Genomic DNA, 19,095 nt, shown 5'->3' on the forward strand with positions numbered 1-19,095 from the left:
TATTTATTTGCACACAACACAGTTTTTGAACCTTGGGAACAAATATTATTTTATGAAATAATGACATGTTTGCTGACAGAAACAGCCACCATATTGTGACATCAACCTGATGTGGCAAAATTCAAGGATTCATCAAAGCCATTTGCTGTCATAGAATGAATTCATTTTGCCAGGGAATGACTATAACTTTTTTTCATATTGGCTCAAGGTCAACATAAAACTTGGAAAGTGATACCTCATTAATGCTGTGCCCTTTAAAGGCAGCTATTAGTTGTTACTTCAGGCAAATATTTTTCTGATGGAAAAAAAATAACATTGGGCAAGAGTTTAAGATTAAAATTAGTTTCAGTAAGTCTACATAAAAAAGGCATTAAAGGTCATTTAAATATAGCTAATAGTTTGTTAGGAATAATATAATGTTGGACAAAGAGAAGAAAAAGGCTTTTTCTTGGAAGTGGCACTCATAGATTGATTTCTACGTTACTCAGACTATTATCTAGAAACAGATTAATTATATTAATTGATGGATAGATTTAGAGGTAACTGTGGTACATTTAAAGCTGTCTTTTAGAGTTATGATTAACATCATTGATGTCCACTCTCTCTGGTAGCTTAAGAGCTTTCTGTGCCTTAGGAATGGTTGTGCCAGTCATTAGAGCAGCCTGGGGTGGTGGCAGTAGCACTCTGGTTGATTTGTTGGTGACAATCTGGTGTCAGAGCAAAAGTTCGGGTATTTTACTGCCATTGCAGCAGGAGGTCAAGAGCCTGAGTTCAACCTTGCTGGCTTTAACACAGATTGATAACCACCACTGGCTGGGGAGAGACTGACCAAAGCAGAGCTGAGGGGTTGCGTGCACTGTGCTGGCTGATGCTCACCACATCACTTCAGACACAAATCTGTCTCAATTTTCTGAGTACAGAAAAAATATTTGAAAGTTTCCATTAATACTAATTGTGCAATTAGCTGCTGAAGCACTTTTGGAAGTATCTTGAAACTGCTGTTATGCAGTGGTTTTTCTTCCTTTTCAAAGGAAACTCCTCCTATTGTTCAGATTAAGTATTGTTATTCCACTTAAGTATTCTATAATTCTTCCATTCAGTAGGAACTTCTTTCATTGTTCAATCCCCACCTTCAGTTTACTTTGCAGTGAGAAAATACTATGATCCTACATGATCACCAGGACCAGAATTGTTTTCCTACTGATGTAAAATATTGATGAACTCAACTGAGGGGAGGAGAGACCTCTTTCTTGAGAAGAGTTGTGGTAAAAAGGACTTAGTTCATTTTTATGGTCTTGAAGGATTAGGTCCCTTTAACTTAGGGATTAACTATTTCTTCATACTTCCAAAGGACATGTAAAGTTGTCACTATCCATATTATGGTTAATGGCAGCAGAAGTGACTTTGAAGCAGCAGTTAAGAGAGTGAAAATACCTTCAGGAGTGTTTTTTACAGAGTGAAAGTGATGGATAGGCAGACATTGGCACTGATCTGTCTCAAACTCTGTGTGAAGGCAGATGGGGAAGTGGCATCCAATGCTTCTGTTGTAGTGTGCTCAGATTTTACGTAGAAATAAGAAATATTGGCTGTTGGGGTGAAATATTTCCATATCTACCACCATATCTGTCCTCTGTTTCAAAGCATCTTGGAACTGACTCAATTGCAAATAATCTGTTCTGCCCAAGTGTTTTAACATAGTATTGACTGGTTTCTTCACAGGTTAATTTGCAGGCAACCAAAGCCGTGATGTTGACCAAAGGCTAGAATGTGATTGACTGAGGTTATGTTAGTTTTATCTAAGCATAATTAATTGAAATAAAATTGTTTTTAAAATTAAAATAGTTTATATGATATATATTTTTATGCCAGGGTTTATATTGTATAAATATATAATATACTATATAATATATTATAACTATATATAATATATTTATATATAGTTATACAGTTGTATACTGTATAATTACACAACTTTTTCAGTCTGATGAATTGTTTTATCAATGTATATCTCAAAATATGCTTTGCATTTTGGAAAGCAAGAAAATGCACACAGATAAAAGTATCTTACTGTATTCCTGGGAAGCACATTTTCTGGTGACCGGATTTGCTTTCAGTTGGCTTTTGTGTTTCATTAACAGACTGAAACACAATGTACAATAGTGATGTATGATAAATAATGTAGAAATCAGGTCATATTTTACTTAATCATTTTAATGTAATTGCTTAATCCAAATCAATTTATACTGGTAGCAAAATGCTCTACTTTTTAGAGTAATAGGAGAAACAATGGTTCACTATGAAAGATAAAATTTGCAGCTCTAGTATTTCAATGTCAAAAAAATGTGTCTTTCATATGAGAGACTCTCTAAAACACCTTCTTACCTTCTCTCTGTCATAATTATATTTCTCTGTGTTCTTTGTGATCACAGATGTCTTTGATAAAGCTACAGATTTTGGTCTGGACCTAATTCTCTAATTACAAAGACCTGAAAGCAGTTTGGGATTTATTTTTTTAATCAGTGACTGCCAACCTCTGTTTGCAAGCATTCCATACCTTCATTTAGGGTTGTAAGAACCAAATCCAGTAAGTGAGAATGCATTTGTAGTTTGGGTATGGAATGATAAATACATTAAGGTCCTACACTGGTGTGAAAACAGAAATAAAGAAGTGCATCATATTATGCTAATACCATAGAATTTAAGGCATTTGAACAAGTAATTATTTTTTAATAGAAACCTATTTACAAAAGAGCTCAAGAAGATAAACCCCTTATTTTAGTTTTCATATTCTTTCCTCTTTAGAATGCTGTAATGGGATACCCTGCTGGTTTTTTTACAAAACCCAAAATATATATTAAAAATCACCAGTACAGAAAAAGCTTGTAATATGGAAACACTATTATTCTTGAGGGAGAACTGGTACTCATTATTGTCAAATGTTTTTAGAAACATCACTTTTTATGAGAAGAAGTTGCGGTATTGTGAGTCTGTGCTTGGGTGTGGAAAAGCACATCTCTATAATTGTTTGAATAATTGCCAAACACTTGCCTAGAAAGAAAACTAAAAAGCTTTATTCAATCCTTTTTTTAACTCTATTAATTCCAAGCACATTACACAAGAGAGAACATTTGGCTGACATTCAGTTTGTTCATTAGAAAGCAGCATGATCCATGGTCAGCCTTTCTGCACAATCCATAAACTTCACTCCAGAGCCTTTTGTAAGAGGCAAGGCAGAGGAACTCCCATGAGCCAGTTTGAATTGAGGACATACACCTTCATTTTGATGTGCACAGAGATTGCTGGGAAGAGCTGATTCTGCATTAATATGAAATTACACATTGAAAACCACAATGTAAAAACGTAAACCAGATAATATTTCACTTGATGTTGACAATTTGGATTCTTTTCCACTGCAGCATTTACCGTTTGCAAACATTTTTTTACTGCCCGTGCTTTGTAAGGCCCTCCACTGTGCAGTTAATGCACTGATGTTCAAAGAATCTGTTTTCCTAAAATCCTATATAAAATAAGAATTAAAATGACAAAACTATTTATTACCAATTATTGAAATATTGTGCTCACTTGGAAATGGATCTTCTTAACAAACAGAAGTTACCAATGTTTTCCTCACCAAGAGTTATTATTTATGTAGTTTCTCTGTGAGATTGAAATGGCAGCCTAGTTCACATCATTATGCAATGTCTTGCTTTCAACATCTGAACTCCATTGCTATAATTGAAAAATATCAAGCTAATAGATGATGGTTTTGATCCAGTCCACAAACATGGTGACTCGAGCATACACTCCTGGTCGCTGGGGAAGGGCACACCCTTCCCCAAATGATGTCACACCAACCAAAAACCACTTGTCCCCATCTTCAAATGTCAGAGGGCCACCTGAATCCCCCTGCAATGACAAATTCAAAAGTTAAAAGTGAGAAGTGTCAACTTTCAGGCAAAGCCTGTTTATGATGTTTATTCATTTTGTTCCTTAATCATAGATGCTCTACCCCTGTATGTCTTTAGCGCCAGAAAGATCAATATGAATATTTCCATGTGAAAAAAAAAAAATTTAAATGATCCATTTATTTTTTTTCTTTTTTTTTTTTTTTTTAATTATGTGAGCTTAAACTGTCATCAGTCTTCTAATACAGGACTGGACTTCAAGAGATTTTTTTAAATCTTATTCCTTTTATGTTCAGCTCTTCATATTTTACAAAGCCTGAGTAAATGTGGAGGATTTTTTTCAATTGAATGTATTCAGCCAAAACACAGTTCTATTTTCTGTCACCTCAGAGTTTCCACAGTTTCAAATTTAGAGAACAAAATAACAAGATTGCCAGAAGAGGTGTTCTTTTCTCTCACCTCCTTTTCAATAGTTTAGCAGATGTAGCATTGTAATAGAGACTGAATTTGATTTAGCTTGAGTGGGGATGAGTCAGCCGTGGGTGTCTTGTTTTGATGAGAAAGAAAACAATTACTATTTTTCATTGTCTATCAAGTTAGTTGAACCAGTATTAATTGTGTCTTCTCCAGGCCCTGTGAATGGATCTTTACCAGAGAATTCTGCAAGGACTCGGCCATTAAAATGGTTCTGCCCATAACCCTGGGGCATCCCAGAATGTTAAAGGCCGTGACAGCAGCCTAAAGGGGGATGTGCTATCAGGAATCACTTGTTTATCTTTGCTCATGGTTGACTGGTCATTGATCACAGTGCTGGTCACTTGTACTCTCTATCACCCTGTGGTCCTACATGGAATTGGTTTTTGTTTTGTTTTGGGTTTCTTTTATTTGTTGGTTTTTTTTTTTTTTTGTTGTTTTGTTCAGTATAAGGTTCAGAAAGAAAAAGGGAAAGAGGAAAACCATGAGGGGAAAGGACATTAGGCTTGAATAGAATCCTTGTTCTAGACTAAACTGGGCAAAAAGTCAGGGCAGGTGATGAAGGCTTAGGTTGGTAGGGCAAGGCAGTAGGAATTATGTGAGAATGCTCCTCATCAGCCTTGAGGGAGGGCAGCCAGTCTCCTTGCCACAGACTCCATATTGCTGGAATAAAAATCACGTGGCAGCCACCTCTGAGGACGTTCTCAAAGAGAAGCAGGGAGTTAAAAAGAGCTGGAATGGATAAAAACGAAACCCACATGAACATATATCAGTGCTGAAAGGCAGCCTCTCTGAAATACTGTGGTGTCTGCTTGGGAAAGGTCTCCAGAGTCTCCAGATTCTGGGGAAAAGCAGCTTTGCTTTCTCTCTTTCCCATAATGAAGGATTTCTGAGACTTCAGTCTATTTGGTATTTATTTCTCTGTTCTCTGCATTTCTCTAAGTATATGCCTCTCACCTTCATGGAATTACTCAGCAGGAATTATTCAAAGCCTAGTGCAAAAAATTCCCAGTCCTCATATTTATCTCCCTCCATGATTGTTTATGCCAAGATGACACACACACACACAAAATTAAACTTGTACCCTGATAAATTATTAAATGTGCTAAGTACCATGAGTAGAAGTTACATTAGTGGACAGGGATTGTTCTGTTCTTCATGAGTGGAGAATCAGGGAATTTTATTCAGTAACTAGATGAGGTTTATCCCAGCAGTGAAAACGAGTTGCTTCTACTTACCTGGCAGGAATCTATGCCTCCCATGTCATATCCTGCACAGAGCATTTTCTCAGTAATATTATATTTTGGCATCCATTGCTGGCACTTTTCATTAGAAAGGAGAGGGACCTCTGCTTCTTGCAATATATTTGAAGAGGGACCTGATGAAAATACAAAGTACATTTACCTGCAGCATTAAATACATGCATCCCACTGGGAATGCTGATGGTTTTGTTCCTGTTCCAGCATGCTCAGCACACTCCTGAGCAGCAGGAATCCCTGCCTTACCGCTGTACTACTCAGGCTTATGCCCCTGTAACACAGTCTCTGATTAAACAGGGCTCATTAACTGAATCCTGTCTTTCATTTTTGTAATGGGACTGAATTTGGTTATAATTGAATCAAGATCACTAAAATCAATGACTACGAACTCACTGTGGGGAGATCTAAGGGATGATTAAAGACTTAGGAATATGGGTTGTCTAGTGTTTCCTCACCATTCATTGTGCAACTTTGGTTATTTAAAGTTTTTTTTTTAAAAATATTTTATTAATTCCTGCCCAAAATTTTAAATGCAATTTAATGTAGAAGTCAATGTATTCAACTGTGGAAGTGAACTGTCATGTTTATTATTTCAGAGAGACTCCAAATCTGGAGCATATGACATACAAACAGAACATACATTTCACACTGCAGTCAGCTTTCTTGACTTCTGGGGAAAAATCATTTTCACATTGTCAGAAAGACTAATCTTCCTCTTCCCCCACCCAATATCTGGAACTCAGATGTGCGTATTTCATGTTGAGAAAAGCAGTCATCGTAACTTCTAAGTGAATGTAAGAAGCTTTCTTCATAGCCTAATTAACTTAGGTATGCATGGGTTTTTTCTAAGAGATATGTTATAAGTATAATTTTGCTTCAGACAAGGAATAGTGGAATGGGATATTGAATTTTCATGTGGAAGAGTAGCTCTCTAAACTATTTGACCTTAGCAACTCCTGTGGAACAGGAAGGAGCCTGCCCTCACATGCCTGTCAGAATTTTTGCAAGCAGATGACCCACCATCATTGCGAATAGCCCCCCACCCAGCAATGGAGCAGTTAATTCCTGGTGGAAACTGTTGATTCTTTTCTGGTAGGCAGATAGGTTGGATGTAATCTGTGAATGAGAAACAAGTAATCAATTTCAGCCTCTTCCCTGTGTTCAGGTTTTTATGAAGTCATACCAGAAAACATTCATTAATTCAAACCCACTTTTTGCCAAGATATCCAGGAATTACTGAGCAGACTTCCCACCACCCTCATATGCTCAGCATAATAGAATAAATGGGTCTTTTGGGAAAACAAAAACTCACCTGTATACTGCACTTTGTGTTGAAGGTGCATCAGAGCAATATCACTGTCTTTTGTTTGCTTCATGTAATGAGGATTTATAATTATTCTGTCAATGTTCTGAACCACTGCTGGAGGCTTTGCCAGGTCTGACTGGCTGTACAAGCCAAGAGCTGCCTGCCAGCGGGATGGCTTCAGCTGTCTCCTAGAAATTGCAAAGAGAGTATTCACAATTAGGAGTGATTAATGGAAGTCTTGAAAAATGTGTATCAGATAAAATGCTGATATCTAGCCTTGTGGTAATCTGTAGCATTTGCATGTTTTGTCAAATAAATAGAACAGGGTAGATGTGCTTAGAATTCTGTGAGTGTCACTGTCTTAAACATCCACACTGCAGATATGCGTTGCTGATTTTTTTATGGTGAGCTTATAATGCATTATTTATAATGAATTAATCAGATGGTGGTGCAGAGGAGGGAAATACATTAACTAAATTACCATGGCTTTTTAAACACTATGAAGAATACTGCTGACTGCTGGCAATTAATATTGGTCCCAGTTAGAAAACTGTAATGGAATGTCTAAGGGATAAGAGGTCTGAGATGTTGGAAATGCTGCAGCTCACAGACTCAGAAAACTAGTCCCTTACTTTTTAATTTCAATCAAACAAGATATGATAAAACAAAATATGGCATAATCTTAATTTAATTCCTTATCTACACACGCTGGTTTAAGGCTGTGTTCATCAGAGAACTTAAATATTTTCTGGTTTTTAATCAATTGCCTTATGATTTAAAAAGTACATTTTCAGCCTGATTGTTGGACTGAATTGGTTTCTGCTCCTCTTTTGGTTTGACATCAAGATGTTCTTTCGTTCTAAACTACGAGCGTCCAAGTTAAATGTTCAGAAGGTGTGAAACCACAAGCTTCAATTTAGGAAAATTCTAGCAAAGGCAAAATTAGATTTAGTTGAAAAGAGTGATTCACGTGAAAAGGTGATTCACGTGAAAAGGAAGTATCAAGACAATTGTGGATTTATTGTGAGGAAACTAAGGGGCTTAATCCTTCTCATTTTAGTGTCTTTGTGTGGAATGTAGTGCTCGTCATGCCATGAGGCAGTGTTGAGATTTTGGCATAGTCTCCTCTGCCTTACCATTTAGCTATTTGTAGTGAAAGCTCTATTCTAATTTTGTTTTTAGGTTTTTTTTGGTTGATTTTTTTTTGCCATTCCAGTTTCTATATGTCTTTTACAACATCTGGTTTTATTGTAGATATTATGAAATATCCTAGAAAATATTTCAATATGCATCACTTCTTGGAATGATACAAATTACACCATAGAGAAGATATCTACTATTGCCTAATCAATGCACATAAGTCAAGAGTCATTCCAGTGATGCACAGTAAATCTTGATCCATCCAGGATAATATGTAGGAGGAATGCTGTGTTTAATTTATGGGATATGATGTCACCTTTTATACCACTGGTAGAGGAATTCACCCAATTTATGGAGGCCTACAATAATTATGGATTAAGTACCAATGCTCAGTATTAATACCATGCTTATTGTTCAGGAAATGCTGCTTTGTTTCCACAATTGTCTGCATTAAAGTAAGGACTGAGGATTTACCAGGAAGTAAAGGAGCCTACAAGTGATTCAAAGCTTGGTAATTAAACCAGGAGCTAGTTAATTTTTCATATCAGTGTCACAATTTGTTCATAATCTGATGCCTCCTTAGTGAACTTGCACATGAAATAACTTTACCCATAGACACAGTGTGCTGCTGTCACCAGCCACTCGTCACTGACAAGGGAAGCTCCACAAACAGGTTGGAAATTAAAATGGAGTGAAACTATCCAGGGCCAAGCCTCTCTTCTGGCATCATTTCCACCTACAATTCTTGTTCCATTATTCTGAGTTACCAGGTTTTTTCCACAAGCTAAGAGAAAGCAAAGTAAAATAAAATAAAATAAAATAAAATAAAATAAAATAAAATAAAATAAAATAAAATAAAATAAAATAAAATAAAATAAAATAAAATAAAATAAAATAAAATAAATAAAGGGATGTTGCATATTTTATTAGACTAGTCAATTTTCTTGGGAAAAACAAGGCTTTGTAGAATCTGAACTGCTATTCAAAAATACTGTGGGAAAAAGTTTGGGTTTTTATGGCTCAAATCAAGATGCAACTGCCTAAGTTGGATTTAGATGTTTTCTTTCCTCAGATCTTCTGGAATTTTTATACATTTATTTTAAAAATGTTTTCACTACAGATCCATCTCTAGTGTACACTTAACACGGAAATTGAGTGAAGACTAAATTTTCCTTTGTTTATACCATTATGAGTATAGCATTTATAGTCCATTCCCTAACCTTTCCATTCAAGCTATAAACATTAGGCTTAATGGTCTGAACAATTTGATCTCTCTGTGAAATATTCCTGGATTCTGTGTACTTACATTGAATTGTACTTACTTTGAATGTTACATTGCAGATGAACCACCAGATTTTCCCGACAGTGTTCTCTAGAATAAATGTGCAATTTAATCACAAGTGTCTGCACAACAGATAACTCTGACTGTCAAATATATATATATATATATATATATATATATATATATATATATATACACAGAGAAATGTATACAATCATATATATGAAAGCACATTCATTTAGCAGTATCAGCCTGTTAAGTATATGTTTAAATTATGTTTTAATTATAAGTATACAACATTATATGTTCTACAACTTTAAATGTATACATTCCTCTTCAGTGGGCACTTAATTGATTTACATTATGGAAATAAAAGTATACTTTTGTGATTTAGGGAAATAGATCATCTGCCTGAGACTTGCAATAAAGTTATAGCTGCCTATGGTATTTTTCCTACCTTTTGAGATGTTTTCAACACCTTACCACTAGAGATCAGTGTGGCCAAAGAATTTAAGAGGTTAGTTTTATATCCCTGCATCATTTTACTAAGAAAATAATGCTACTGTAAAATACACAGTTGCATATGTTAGGCTAAAAATTATTTAGCAAATATATAAAGCCAGAGTCTGAAGAGCACAAGACCATAGATCAAAACTGCTCAAGCATTTCTGATAGCCAGAGGTTTTAATATTATGTTCATAGTCTGTAATGAATCTGAAAGACTTGGGACAGTGTGCGTGCTAGCAATTCAAATCTGATACACACAGAAATGAGAATGAGGGGAAGATAGAAAACCAAGCTCTGCCAACAGTTTGTTTCCAGTGAGCATTTCCACATTTAATTTGTAAATAGAGTAGGTGAAGGGTACTTTAAACATGATAGGGAATGATGTATCCCTCACTGTGTTTGCTCTAAAATTTGTTATCTGCTGTGAGTGTGAGAACTGACCCAGGAATTTCCCAATGGCATAAAGGGACATGAAATAAAGTGGGAACTGCAACCACCCACCACCTCCCCAGTTAAACTTTCACTATAGTGGGGTGCAAATGGGATATTCCTCTGGCCCTGAATAGTGCCACATTGCCATTTTCCATTTCAAGGTAGGTAGCTAATTTTAAGTCTGTAATTTAAAAAGTGGAAACCATTTTCTGTGACATGCATTGAAATCTGTAATCTGACAAATATTAAGAAAACAAAAATGCAAGAAACCAAAATCACCTTTGCATTAACTTCAACTAAATACCCTTTTCCATGATGCCTGCATAGGCTTTCAATGCGGGGGGGATTAGTGCTGCTGTATATTAATTCTTTTATCTAATCCTATGCTTTCTCATAGGTAGATGCATAAACTACCTGAACTAATAACCCAAGTGTCAGATTTATCCCTATAATTTTACATTTTCACTGTAAAGGGAGTTGCCTGTCTCACCACAAGTACCCACTGGTTGGTTGCTTCAGCAGAAATGACTTCATTTGCCCCTGCTTTTTCCTCTTTGTGGAGCTAGCTCCCAGCAGGAGAAGCACATTCCTGCCTGCACTTCAGCCCAACAATTCTCAGCTGCCTCTTGGTCTGCACAGGAGTGGCCAAAAGATACCAGAGGCATGTGCTGAGCACCCTCCTCTGTGCCTCTCTGAGTGTCAGCTGTCAAGCAGCACGCCAGGCAGAAATCTGGAGTAGTTAGGGTATCTGTGAGCATGATCTTCACTTAGAACTGGCAAAGACAATTAGTCCCTGTGGAATCTGCTCACATGCATCAAAAAGGCAGGATCTGGGGCTCTTACAAAAAAATCCTGCCAAAAATCACATTACCTAAGGGCACCAGAGAATTCTTTTGCTGTCTTTGTCATTGCAGATTTCAAGCCCTACTATCATATGTTCCCTCCTTTGTTTCAGTGGTGGATGCACTTGAATAAAAAAACAAAGACAATGTAAGAAATACATTTTATAATCGGATTACCAGTTAGTGAATTCAGTTGCTTAAATTATCACATCTGTGTGATCTTTCTAGTACTCATTATATATAGAAAAACCATGTGTGAATCTGCAATAGTGTCACCCTGCAAAATTATTCCTATCAGCTGTCCGGAAGAAACATGGGAGGAGACACCTATTTCTGCCACAGAAATACAACCAAGATAAATGAATTTATTCCATTTTCTCCTGCTTTAATCACTTTCACTGTTTAACAGGTATTAACAGAAGACATCTTTAAATCATTACTGCTCTTCAAGATGTCTTGTGGCAATGCTGGTTTAGACATTCACTCAAGAAAAAAAGAAAAATAGCCTCCAATGATATTCCATTAGTTTAAGATACTTTTAGCACTCATAAAAATTATAAATGTTTGGGGTTAACAGAGTATAATTAGAACATAAAATGTAACTTTTCTTTTTTTTTTTTGTGTAGACAAAATAATAGACCATAGAAAATTAAGACATGTCTCTTGCATTGTCACTATGTGTTGTGTTCATTAAGGGAAACTGAAAGAACATGGATTCTTGCTGTCCTCAACATGGTTTCAGCATTTTAGCAATTAGACAGTAATTTTCTGGCTCAGTGTTCTGGTAGAAATCCAGAAAAAATTATACAGTAAAGCTCTTATAAACAGAAAATAGTAATTGAAGTCATTACAATTCTTTAAACTGATGATGGGAAGCTTTTCTGCTTGGGAGTTGTGTTGTAAATCCCACTATTTCCTGAGGAGGTAATCCTGGGCTAATATCACATTTTCATTACATTTACAAGAAATTACAAATTTCTAGTACCCTTCAGAATCCCTTGATCGTTATTTGGACCGAGAAAGGTTAGAATAGAATCAAATGTATTCTGAGGATCATGTCATCTAATGATTCACTTGTGAAGGTGCAGACAAATCCAGAAGTCATTTTTTGAGTGGAATTGTTTATTTAAATATAGATTCCTGTCTGTGGATGGCTTAAATTAGCAATCCTCAGTGTGTCCAAAGTCTGTATCAATAAAGTTAAGGACTATAGAGTGTGACTCATCATATTTCAAGAAATGCCTTGATGGATCACATTTTGGATCACTATTTTTCTCTGCTGATTACAGAGAGAACCAACTTTGACAACTACTCTGTAACTATGGGGGATGCTCACTCCATCCTAATTCTTCTATATTATATATAGGCAGTCTTAATTCTATTATATTATGTACTCATAATTTAGAGATTTCTAGATAAGAAATATTTTCATAAAAGAGCATATAATTTCCACAGTAAACGGATAGATATGTCAATTAGGATTTGAGCTATATATTAGTGCATAAATAATCACCAAAACACTTAGAGACATGGTTTGTATGAGGAAGAAATCTCACTGTACCTACCTTTTTGTGAAAATTAGGCTCTGGTTACCTCCTTTGGTGATGGTGACAAATGGGCCATCTCCAGTGAATAATACAGGTGATGACATATTTGCATCCCTAGGACAGAAAGACACGTGCATATATTTAGATATATACCACCAGTGGAGCAATATTTGGGAAATGATTATGCTGACAGAATAAACACCAGATTTTTAACTTTTTTTTCTTCTCCTCAAATAATGACCCTTTAGCAGGGGATTTTTGAGGCTTGAAACTCATTTGGATTAAAATGTGAGTCTCTTACTTCCAGTCTTACATCTTAGTCTAAGATTTCTAATGCTTCATTCATATTGAAAGAGATAGTAATATTTCTTTTCACAGCAGTAAATATTTAGTTTGATTTTTCTGTGCCACAATGAAGGGCTTGAAATACCAGTTCTTAAATGTATGGAGCTAGAACTTACGGCAGTAATAGCTGAATCTCGGGGTATCACAGTCTTGCTTTTTTGAAGGGTGCAGTTTTACTACAATGTCCAGGAAAGAAATGAAATCATATTTTATATAATGAAGAATCTAATTGAGTTTAAAAAAAGTAATTTTCACCTCATAGATCTGTTAAAATCAGAGTGTCTGTGGAATAAGTCAATAGTGTCATGTTTGCTATTGATCAAGAGTGGGGTGCATTCACAGAGTCACAGAATCACAGAACAGTTTGGGTTGGATGGCACCTTTAAAGGTCATGTGGTCAATTTAAAGGAATCAATTAGTCTATTCTTCAACTAATTTTTTGGGGTTTTGTTTTGGTAACAATGGCTTTTTGGTGAGACAAATAGTTTTGACATTTAGAACCCATATCCAGATTTACTTTACAGTCCATTCTGCATCATGCACTTTGTGATACTTCATATGATCAGTTTGGAACACATATCTATGAAACATATTTGCTTTCCCTTGAAGAAGCATGGGGAAAAAAGATAGCTGTGGTTAGACTGAATAATTTTTGGGGGGATGGCAACCTCCCATTTGGCCCTTTAACCTTACACATCTCAGGAGCAATAAGGGAACAATTTGTTTCATACACAAGGAGCACCTGCAGGTTTAATGCACAGGGAGCACCTGCACTGTGTCTTCTCTTCAAATGCAGTAAATCTCACTCTCCTGGGGAGGATGAAGTCTGGAATCTGCCTGCAAATCTGCTGTGTATGAAGTAAAGAGGTGTTCAACAACCCTGCTGTGCCACCAGGAGAGCTGTATGATCCACCTGCTGGAAAAGTCACTATCACTGCATTTCTCAGCCTGGAAGTGCTTTTAGACAGCCTGAGAGGGCAGTGAAGTGCCAAGCCAGGTAGGCAGAGTCAAATTCTGTAATGAAGAACTTTGCTGAGACCAGCAAAGCACTCCCAGGACCTAATTGACTTCTGAAGAATGTTGCAAGTTCATGAAGAAAATAGAATGAAGGGTTGCAGAGTAAAGAATAAAAACTGTCACTCTTGTTGGATTTTTTGGTGTGATAAAATTGCCAGGTCTACCCCCATTCCTGGGTACAATTTAGCAAAGGCCCAGCTGGCTCTGGTCCCAGGGAAACAGGATTATTTTGCATTGGCCCAATGCAATGGTGAAAAGCTCACAGTGTGATTTCCTTGGTTCCAGGAAATAAGATGCTGACAACAGTTTTTAGCAGTGCTGTCAGATGCACACAGCTACAAGTGCAAGCTAAGTAAAGGATTGTTTACAGGTTTCTTCAGAGCATCAATTTGTTCATCTTGCAGCCCAGACTAATTAAGATTTGCAAATTATTTGATTAAGATGTGTTTTGTAGATGCACTATAGGCATGTCCCCAGACTGGCCTCTTGTTTGGTACAAATCACAAATGCAACAGGCACATATTTAATAAATGGAGGCAAAAGGATTCACACTGAGATTTACTAGAACCTGTGAGGAACATTGCACTTCGTAGCCTGGGTACATAAATAATCAGGATATGATACAGGACTCCAATCAGCTCAGTCCTTTTCAGAAATTAAACAGAAAGTGAGACTAGCAAATGTATAAGCAATTAACAGTAAAACTAAATTGTCCTAGATGAACTTTGATCTGTCTTTCTAATAAAACATGATTCTAGGTAGTAATTCAGTGTAGGAGTATGAGCTACAGCCTACTCAGGACCTGCTATTGCAAACATCCATTTAATAACAAATATGGTGATGCTTATTAAGAAATATGCTGCTACAGGGGGACTCAAGGAAAGCAGAATAGTGTGGTGCTCACAGAAGTTACACACACACACACACACACACACACACACACACACACATATATATACATATATATATATATATACACCTATTCATGTAATATATATATAAATATAGACACACCCATGTGAGGATTTTGTCCTATGCTGTAACTTCAGCAGCACCCAGGTTACAAAAATGTGATCCAAGTTAGGGTTAAAAATATTTTTTCTAGACAATGGGAGTATGTAATAAACTGAGAAATGGAATTAGAAGAAATAACTAGGAAGCTTGATAGGAACTCTTTTAGCACGTGCACCTGAGTAGTTTATAGAGACAACCTGAAAGATATTGCTGCAGAATGCTATGGGGGAAAAAAAGTATTAACTAATATTTAAAAGTTAAAATACCATGGAAGGAAAAGCTTGTTGAAGCTTATCAAATATGTCAATTAAATCAGTAGACCACAAAATTACTTCTGTCCAGAAGGGTAAGGAGGCAGGGTAGGGACAGAAAGAATCAGAGACGGAGGCCACTGGCCACTCTAAGGAACAAGGTATTTGACCAGAAGCACGTTTACACACAGTTTGTATGTTCTTACATGTATGCATACTTAAATTACAGCCAGGATTTCTGCATGTAGCTACCTGATTTTTATGTAAACTCAGTACTCACCCAAAGGAAAAAAGTAAAAAACCCAAAAAACCAGCAGACATTCATCCAATTAGAAGTATTTCTGAAATAACACTTGGATATTTTTCTAAGTCATTCTAACTCTGTGATTCTGCAATTAATTTATCAGAAGGGGATTTGTAAGCATCTTTCTTTGGTCACAGACCAAAATAACGAATTACAAGCTCAGAGTTCAGTTTGATTAGTTGTTGGGTGAGTGACATTCCCAAAAAACCTCAGCACTGCAGCAAAGCTAATTATTATTTAGTTGATAGAAGTAGAGTAGCACATGATGTAAGGCCAAAATTTAGGCCATAAATTTTACCACAGATTGAAAAATGCCACACCCTGCACTCAACAATCCCCATGTTTCCTTTGAAAATTCTTCTGAACAGGGACTAAAGCCAAATCTATATTTCTGCCATATACTTCCCTACTCTATCCTCGCTCATTTCTGCCATATACTTCCCTACTCTATCCTTGCTCTAAGTCTACCTCGAAATTCCATTCTACCTAGCAGAATTCCAGAATTCCATTCAATTCTAGCAGAGTATCCAAGTGATGATCTCTACTCGGAATGATCAGCAGCACTACAAAAGCAGAGCAGCCAAGGCTGCTGTTGGCTCCAGCTTTACTCTTGAGCCATCCTTATGGAAGAGAAGATGTAAATGATGACACAAAGTGATAAAAGGGTGATGCATCCACAACACTTTCCCAGTGTTCTCCAGTATGCATCCTCATGCCCAACCTGCCATGTTCAGAGTCATCAATCCTGTGCTGAATGGCATCAGGACAGGGTTTGCCACATTCTCAAATTTGTTGGCACACCAAGCACTCCACTTGACAGAGACAGATACATTTGCCATTTTTTTGGAGAGCACACCAGCGAAACGAGGAGGAAAATGCCAATATACACTCAACAAATCTGCAAACAAGTCACAAAGGGCAATGAATATTTATCACTCACCCCAACCCCAGCAGCTGGCAAACACTGTCTGAAATCTCTCCACTCCAATCCTCTGCACATGCCAGGTGCCACGACTCCCCAACCCTGGCCTGTACCAGCCCTTCGGTGCTCTGAGAGCCATTGAGCAATCTCGCTGGAGAACAAAACATGCAGAAGCATTTTAGATTGGGGGCAAACCACTTTCCTCCCCCACCCCAAGCAAACAGAAATGTAATATAAAGAGATTTATTATTGTCAATGAAAAACATGAGAAAAAGTTAAAATGCTTTACAGAGGTCATAAACCCAGAATCTCCAGGATGTTGAGCTCCCACAGGAAGGAAATGCTATTGTTATTTCCTATATTTCTGCCACGGGAGAGTTTCATACCTTGTATTTTGCAAATGTCTCAGAAATAGACAATAAACAGTACATTTTCCATCAACTCTAAACAATGCATTGTTTTCTTAGTCAGCATTGTATAATTTCCAAATAATGAGTGAAGCCTTAGTTCCATAATGCTCAGTAATACTGACTGGAAATAAGGTTAAAAAAAATTATTTCCAATTCCAATTGCTACTATTTTCACTGCAGTTTTAGTTAAAACAGTCATACTAATAATTAAAGCTCACTGAAAAAACAGTCCTTGTATAAGAACTTTTCCCAAAAGAAAATATTCAGAAAAAGAATTCAGAAAGTCATTAACTTATTGGTAAAAAGTCTTATGCTATTGGCATAGCGACTAAGGAAGTTGGACTGTATGGCCAACAGAATCTCATGTATATACATCTATATAAAATAAGAATTTTATTATATAATCTTAGATTTATATATAATTATGCCAGTAGAGTCTCATATATGTCTTAGCAGCTACAGCTGCATTTTAGGCAGATAACATGTATTGCCACTGTCAAGTAGAAGAAAGCATGCTATGCATTGACATTTATTGTTTTCCAAAATATTTTTTAAAAAAAAATCTTGTGCAAAAAACCTTTTTCTACCAAAATGCTTTCACATAGAGTATCTACCATAGTAAATAAAACATTTAGATTTTTAGAAATGCCTCTGTGACACCTGGAGTGCATGAACCAAAGAGGAGATTTACACTGAATAATTAATTAATGGTAAATTTTAGATTAAATTAAATTAAATTAAATTGTTGAGCTTCTTAAACATCTTGGAATTGTATGCACTGCAAGATTTCTCCAAATTACTTTTGACACCTCTCTTCTTGAGAGAACTTGAACTATAAGTCCTTTTCCTTTCTCCTCATCAGGTCCATGTTCTTATCCAAATACATTATTGGTAAGAAATAATAAAGTCATTGAGGATCCAACAACTGCTTAATTCAGATATCATATATTTTAGAATTTTGGCATTTCTTTGTAGTCCCTGGAAGTTTCAGAAGTTGGAAGATTTGAAAAGACAGTTTGTCTAGTTCAAGTTGCCACTTCTGATAAGTCATTGAAATTGGTTTCAGGAAAATGAGCAAGGCTTTTGGACACTGGAAAGACTCAATGTGAGAGTTTCTAATTGAATTTTCATTTTGTTTTAAGACATAAATTGATTTAGCCAAAGTTAGGATTAAATGGATTTTTGGAAACAAATCTACCAGGCTTTTCATGTAAGGTAATTTGTTATGAAGTAATAGACAATCAGTGGCAAAATAAATCTTTGGGAAAATGTATGTCATGTTAATGTAGGTGATGGTTTTCTTGTTCAGATATTCTTCAGTAATGACTGGAAAAATAAATTCAAGTTTTCTTAAGAAGAAAACTGAAGTGAATTTTGTTCTATACATTTTAAAGGATGAATATGTGGCTATTTTGCCACAAAATAGCCAATGGAACTAATTTGAGGAGTGAATCTGTGTCTTCAGACATCTATCTATCTATCTATCTATCTATCTATCTATCTATTTATCTTTCTATCTTTCTATCTGTCTATCTATCTAATCTATCATCTATCTACATGTATTTGCATATGCCATGTATATTTTTATATATATGCATGTCAAAAAAATTTGAAATCAGCAACTGACTGTCAGCACATATTTAAAACATATCTGACCCCTAGTAGAGCTCCTTAAAACAAAGGAATTGTGCTAAGCTTAAAGACCACCTTTAAATCTTCCTTTAGTTCTCCAATGTAGATTGTCAGAAAGAGCAGTTTAACTGTTGTGCTAGGCCAAACATGATTTTAGCGTTAGTCTTACATTCAAATTATTTATTTCCCTGCTATGTAAAATGAATACAGATACTGTACACATGCATTTTGGAATGAATTTGGAAATTTGCATCTTGGAATTTCTTTGTAAAGAACCACTTTACCAGAGAAGTAAGGAATAGCAGTGAACAATGGATGCTGCTTTTGAAGCTGTGCCATCCATTCACCCCATGGAGTCCAGGTGGGCTGGAGGGTGCCATGTGTTATAGTTTGGCTTCACACCCACAAAACTATTTGGGAATTTCCACCAAGAACATATTTATTCTCTACCCTGCACTGCAGAATTTTCCCTCTAATTAATTACAGCAAAACCCAGTATAATTTGG

The 19,095-nt window shown here is 36.1% G+C and overlaps 1 protein-coding gene across 1 annotated transcript in view; it reads right to left on the reverse strand.

Annotated features, from left to right (window-relative positions):
* Positions 1–3,750: 3,750 nt before the first annotated feature.
* The window catches only part of TMPRSS15 (transmembrane serine protease 15), a 51,614-nt gene continuing 36,269 nt past the window's right edge, over positions 3,751–19,095 (reverse strand). The window contains exons 21-28 of the mRNA XM_058824669.1: positions 16,566–16,698; positions 12,713–12,808; positions 9,407–9,456; positions 8,694–8,868; positions 6,951–7,132; positions 6,659–6,754; positions 5,618–5,757; positions 3,751–3,906 (exon numbers count right to left, since the gene is read on the reverse strand). Coding sequence (XP_058680652.1) covers positions 3,751–3,906; positions 5,618–5,757; positions 6,659–6,754; positions 6,951–7,132; positions 8,694–8,868; positions 9,407–9,456; positions 12,713–12,808; positions 16,566–16,698 — 1,028 coding nt within the window. The remainder of the gene's footprint in view (positions 3,907–5,617; positions 5,758–6,658; positions 6,755–6,950; positions 7,133–8,693; positions 8,869–9,406; positions 9,457–12,712; positions 12,809–16,565; positions 16,699–19,095) is intronic.

The sequence above is a fragment of the Ammospiza caudacuta genome, chromosome 2 (assembly GCF_027887145.1).
Source record: "Ammospiza caudacuta isolate bAmmCau1 chromosome 2, bAmmCau1.pri, whole genome shotgun sequence".
NCBI lineage: Eukaryota > Metazoa > Chordata > Aves > Passeriformes > Passerellidae > Ammospiza > Ammospiza caudacuta.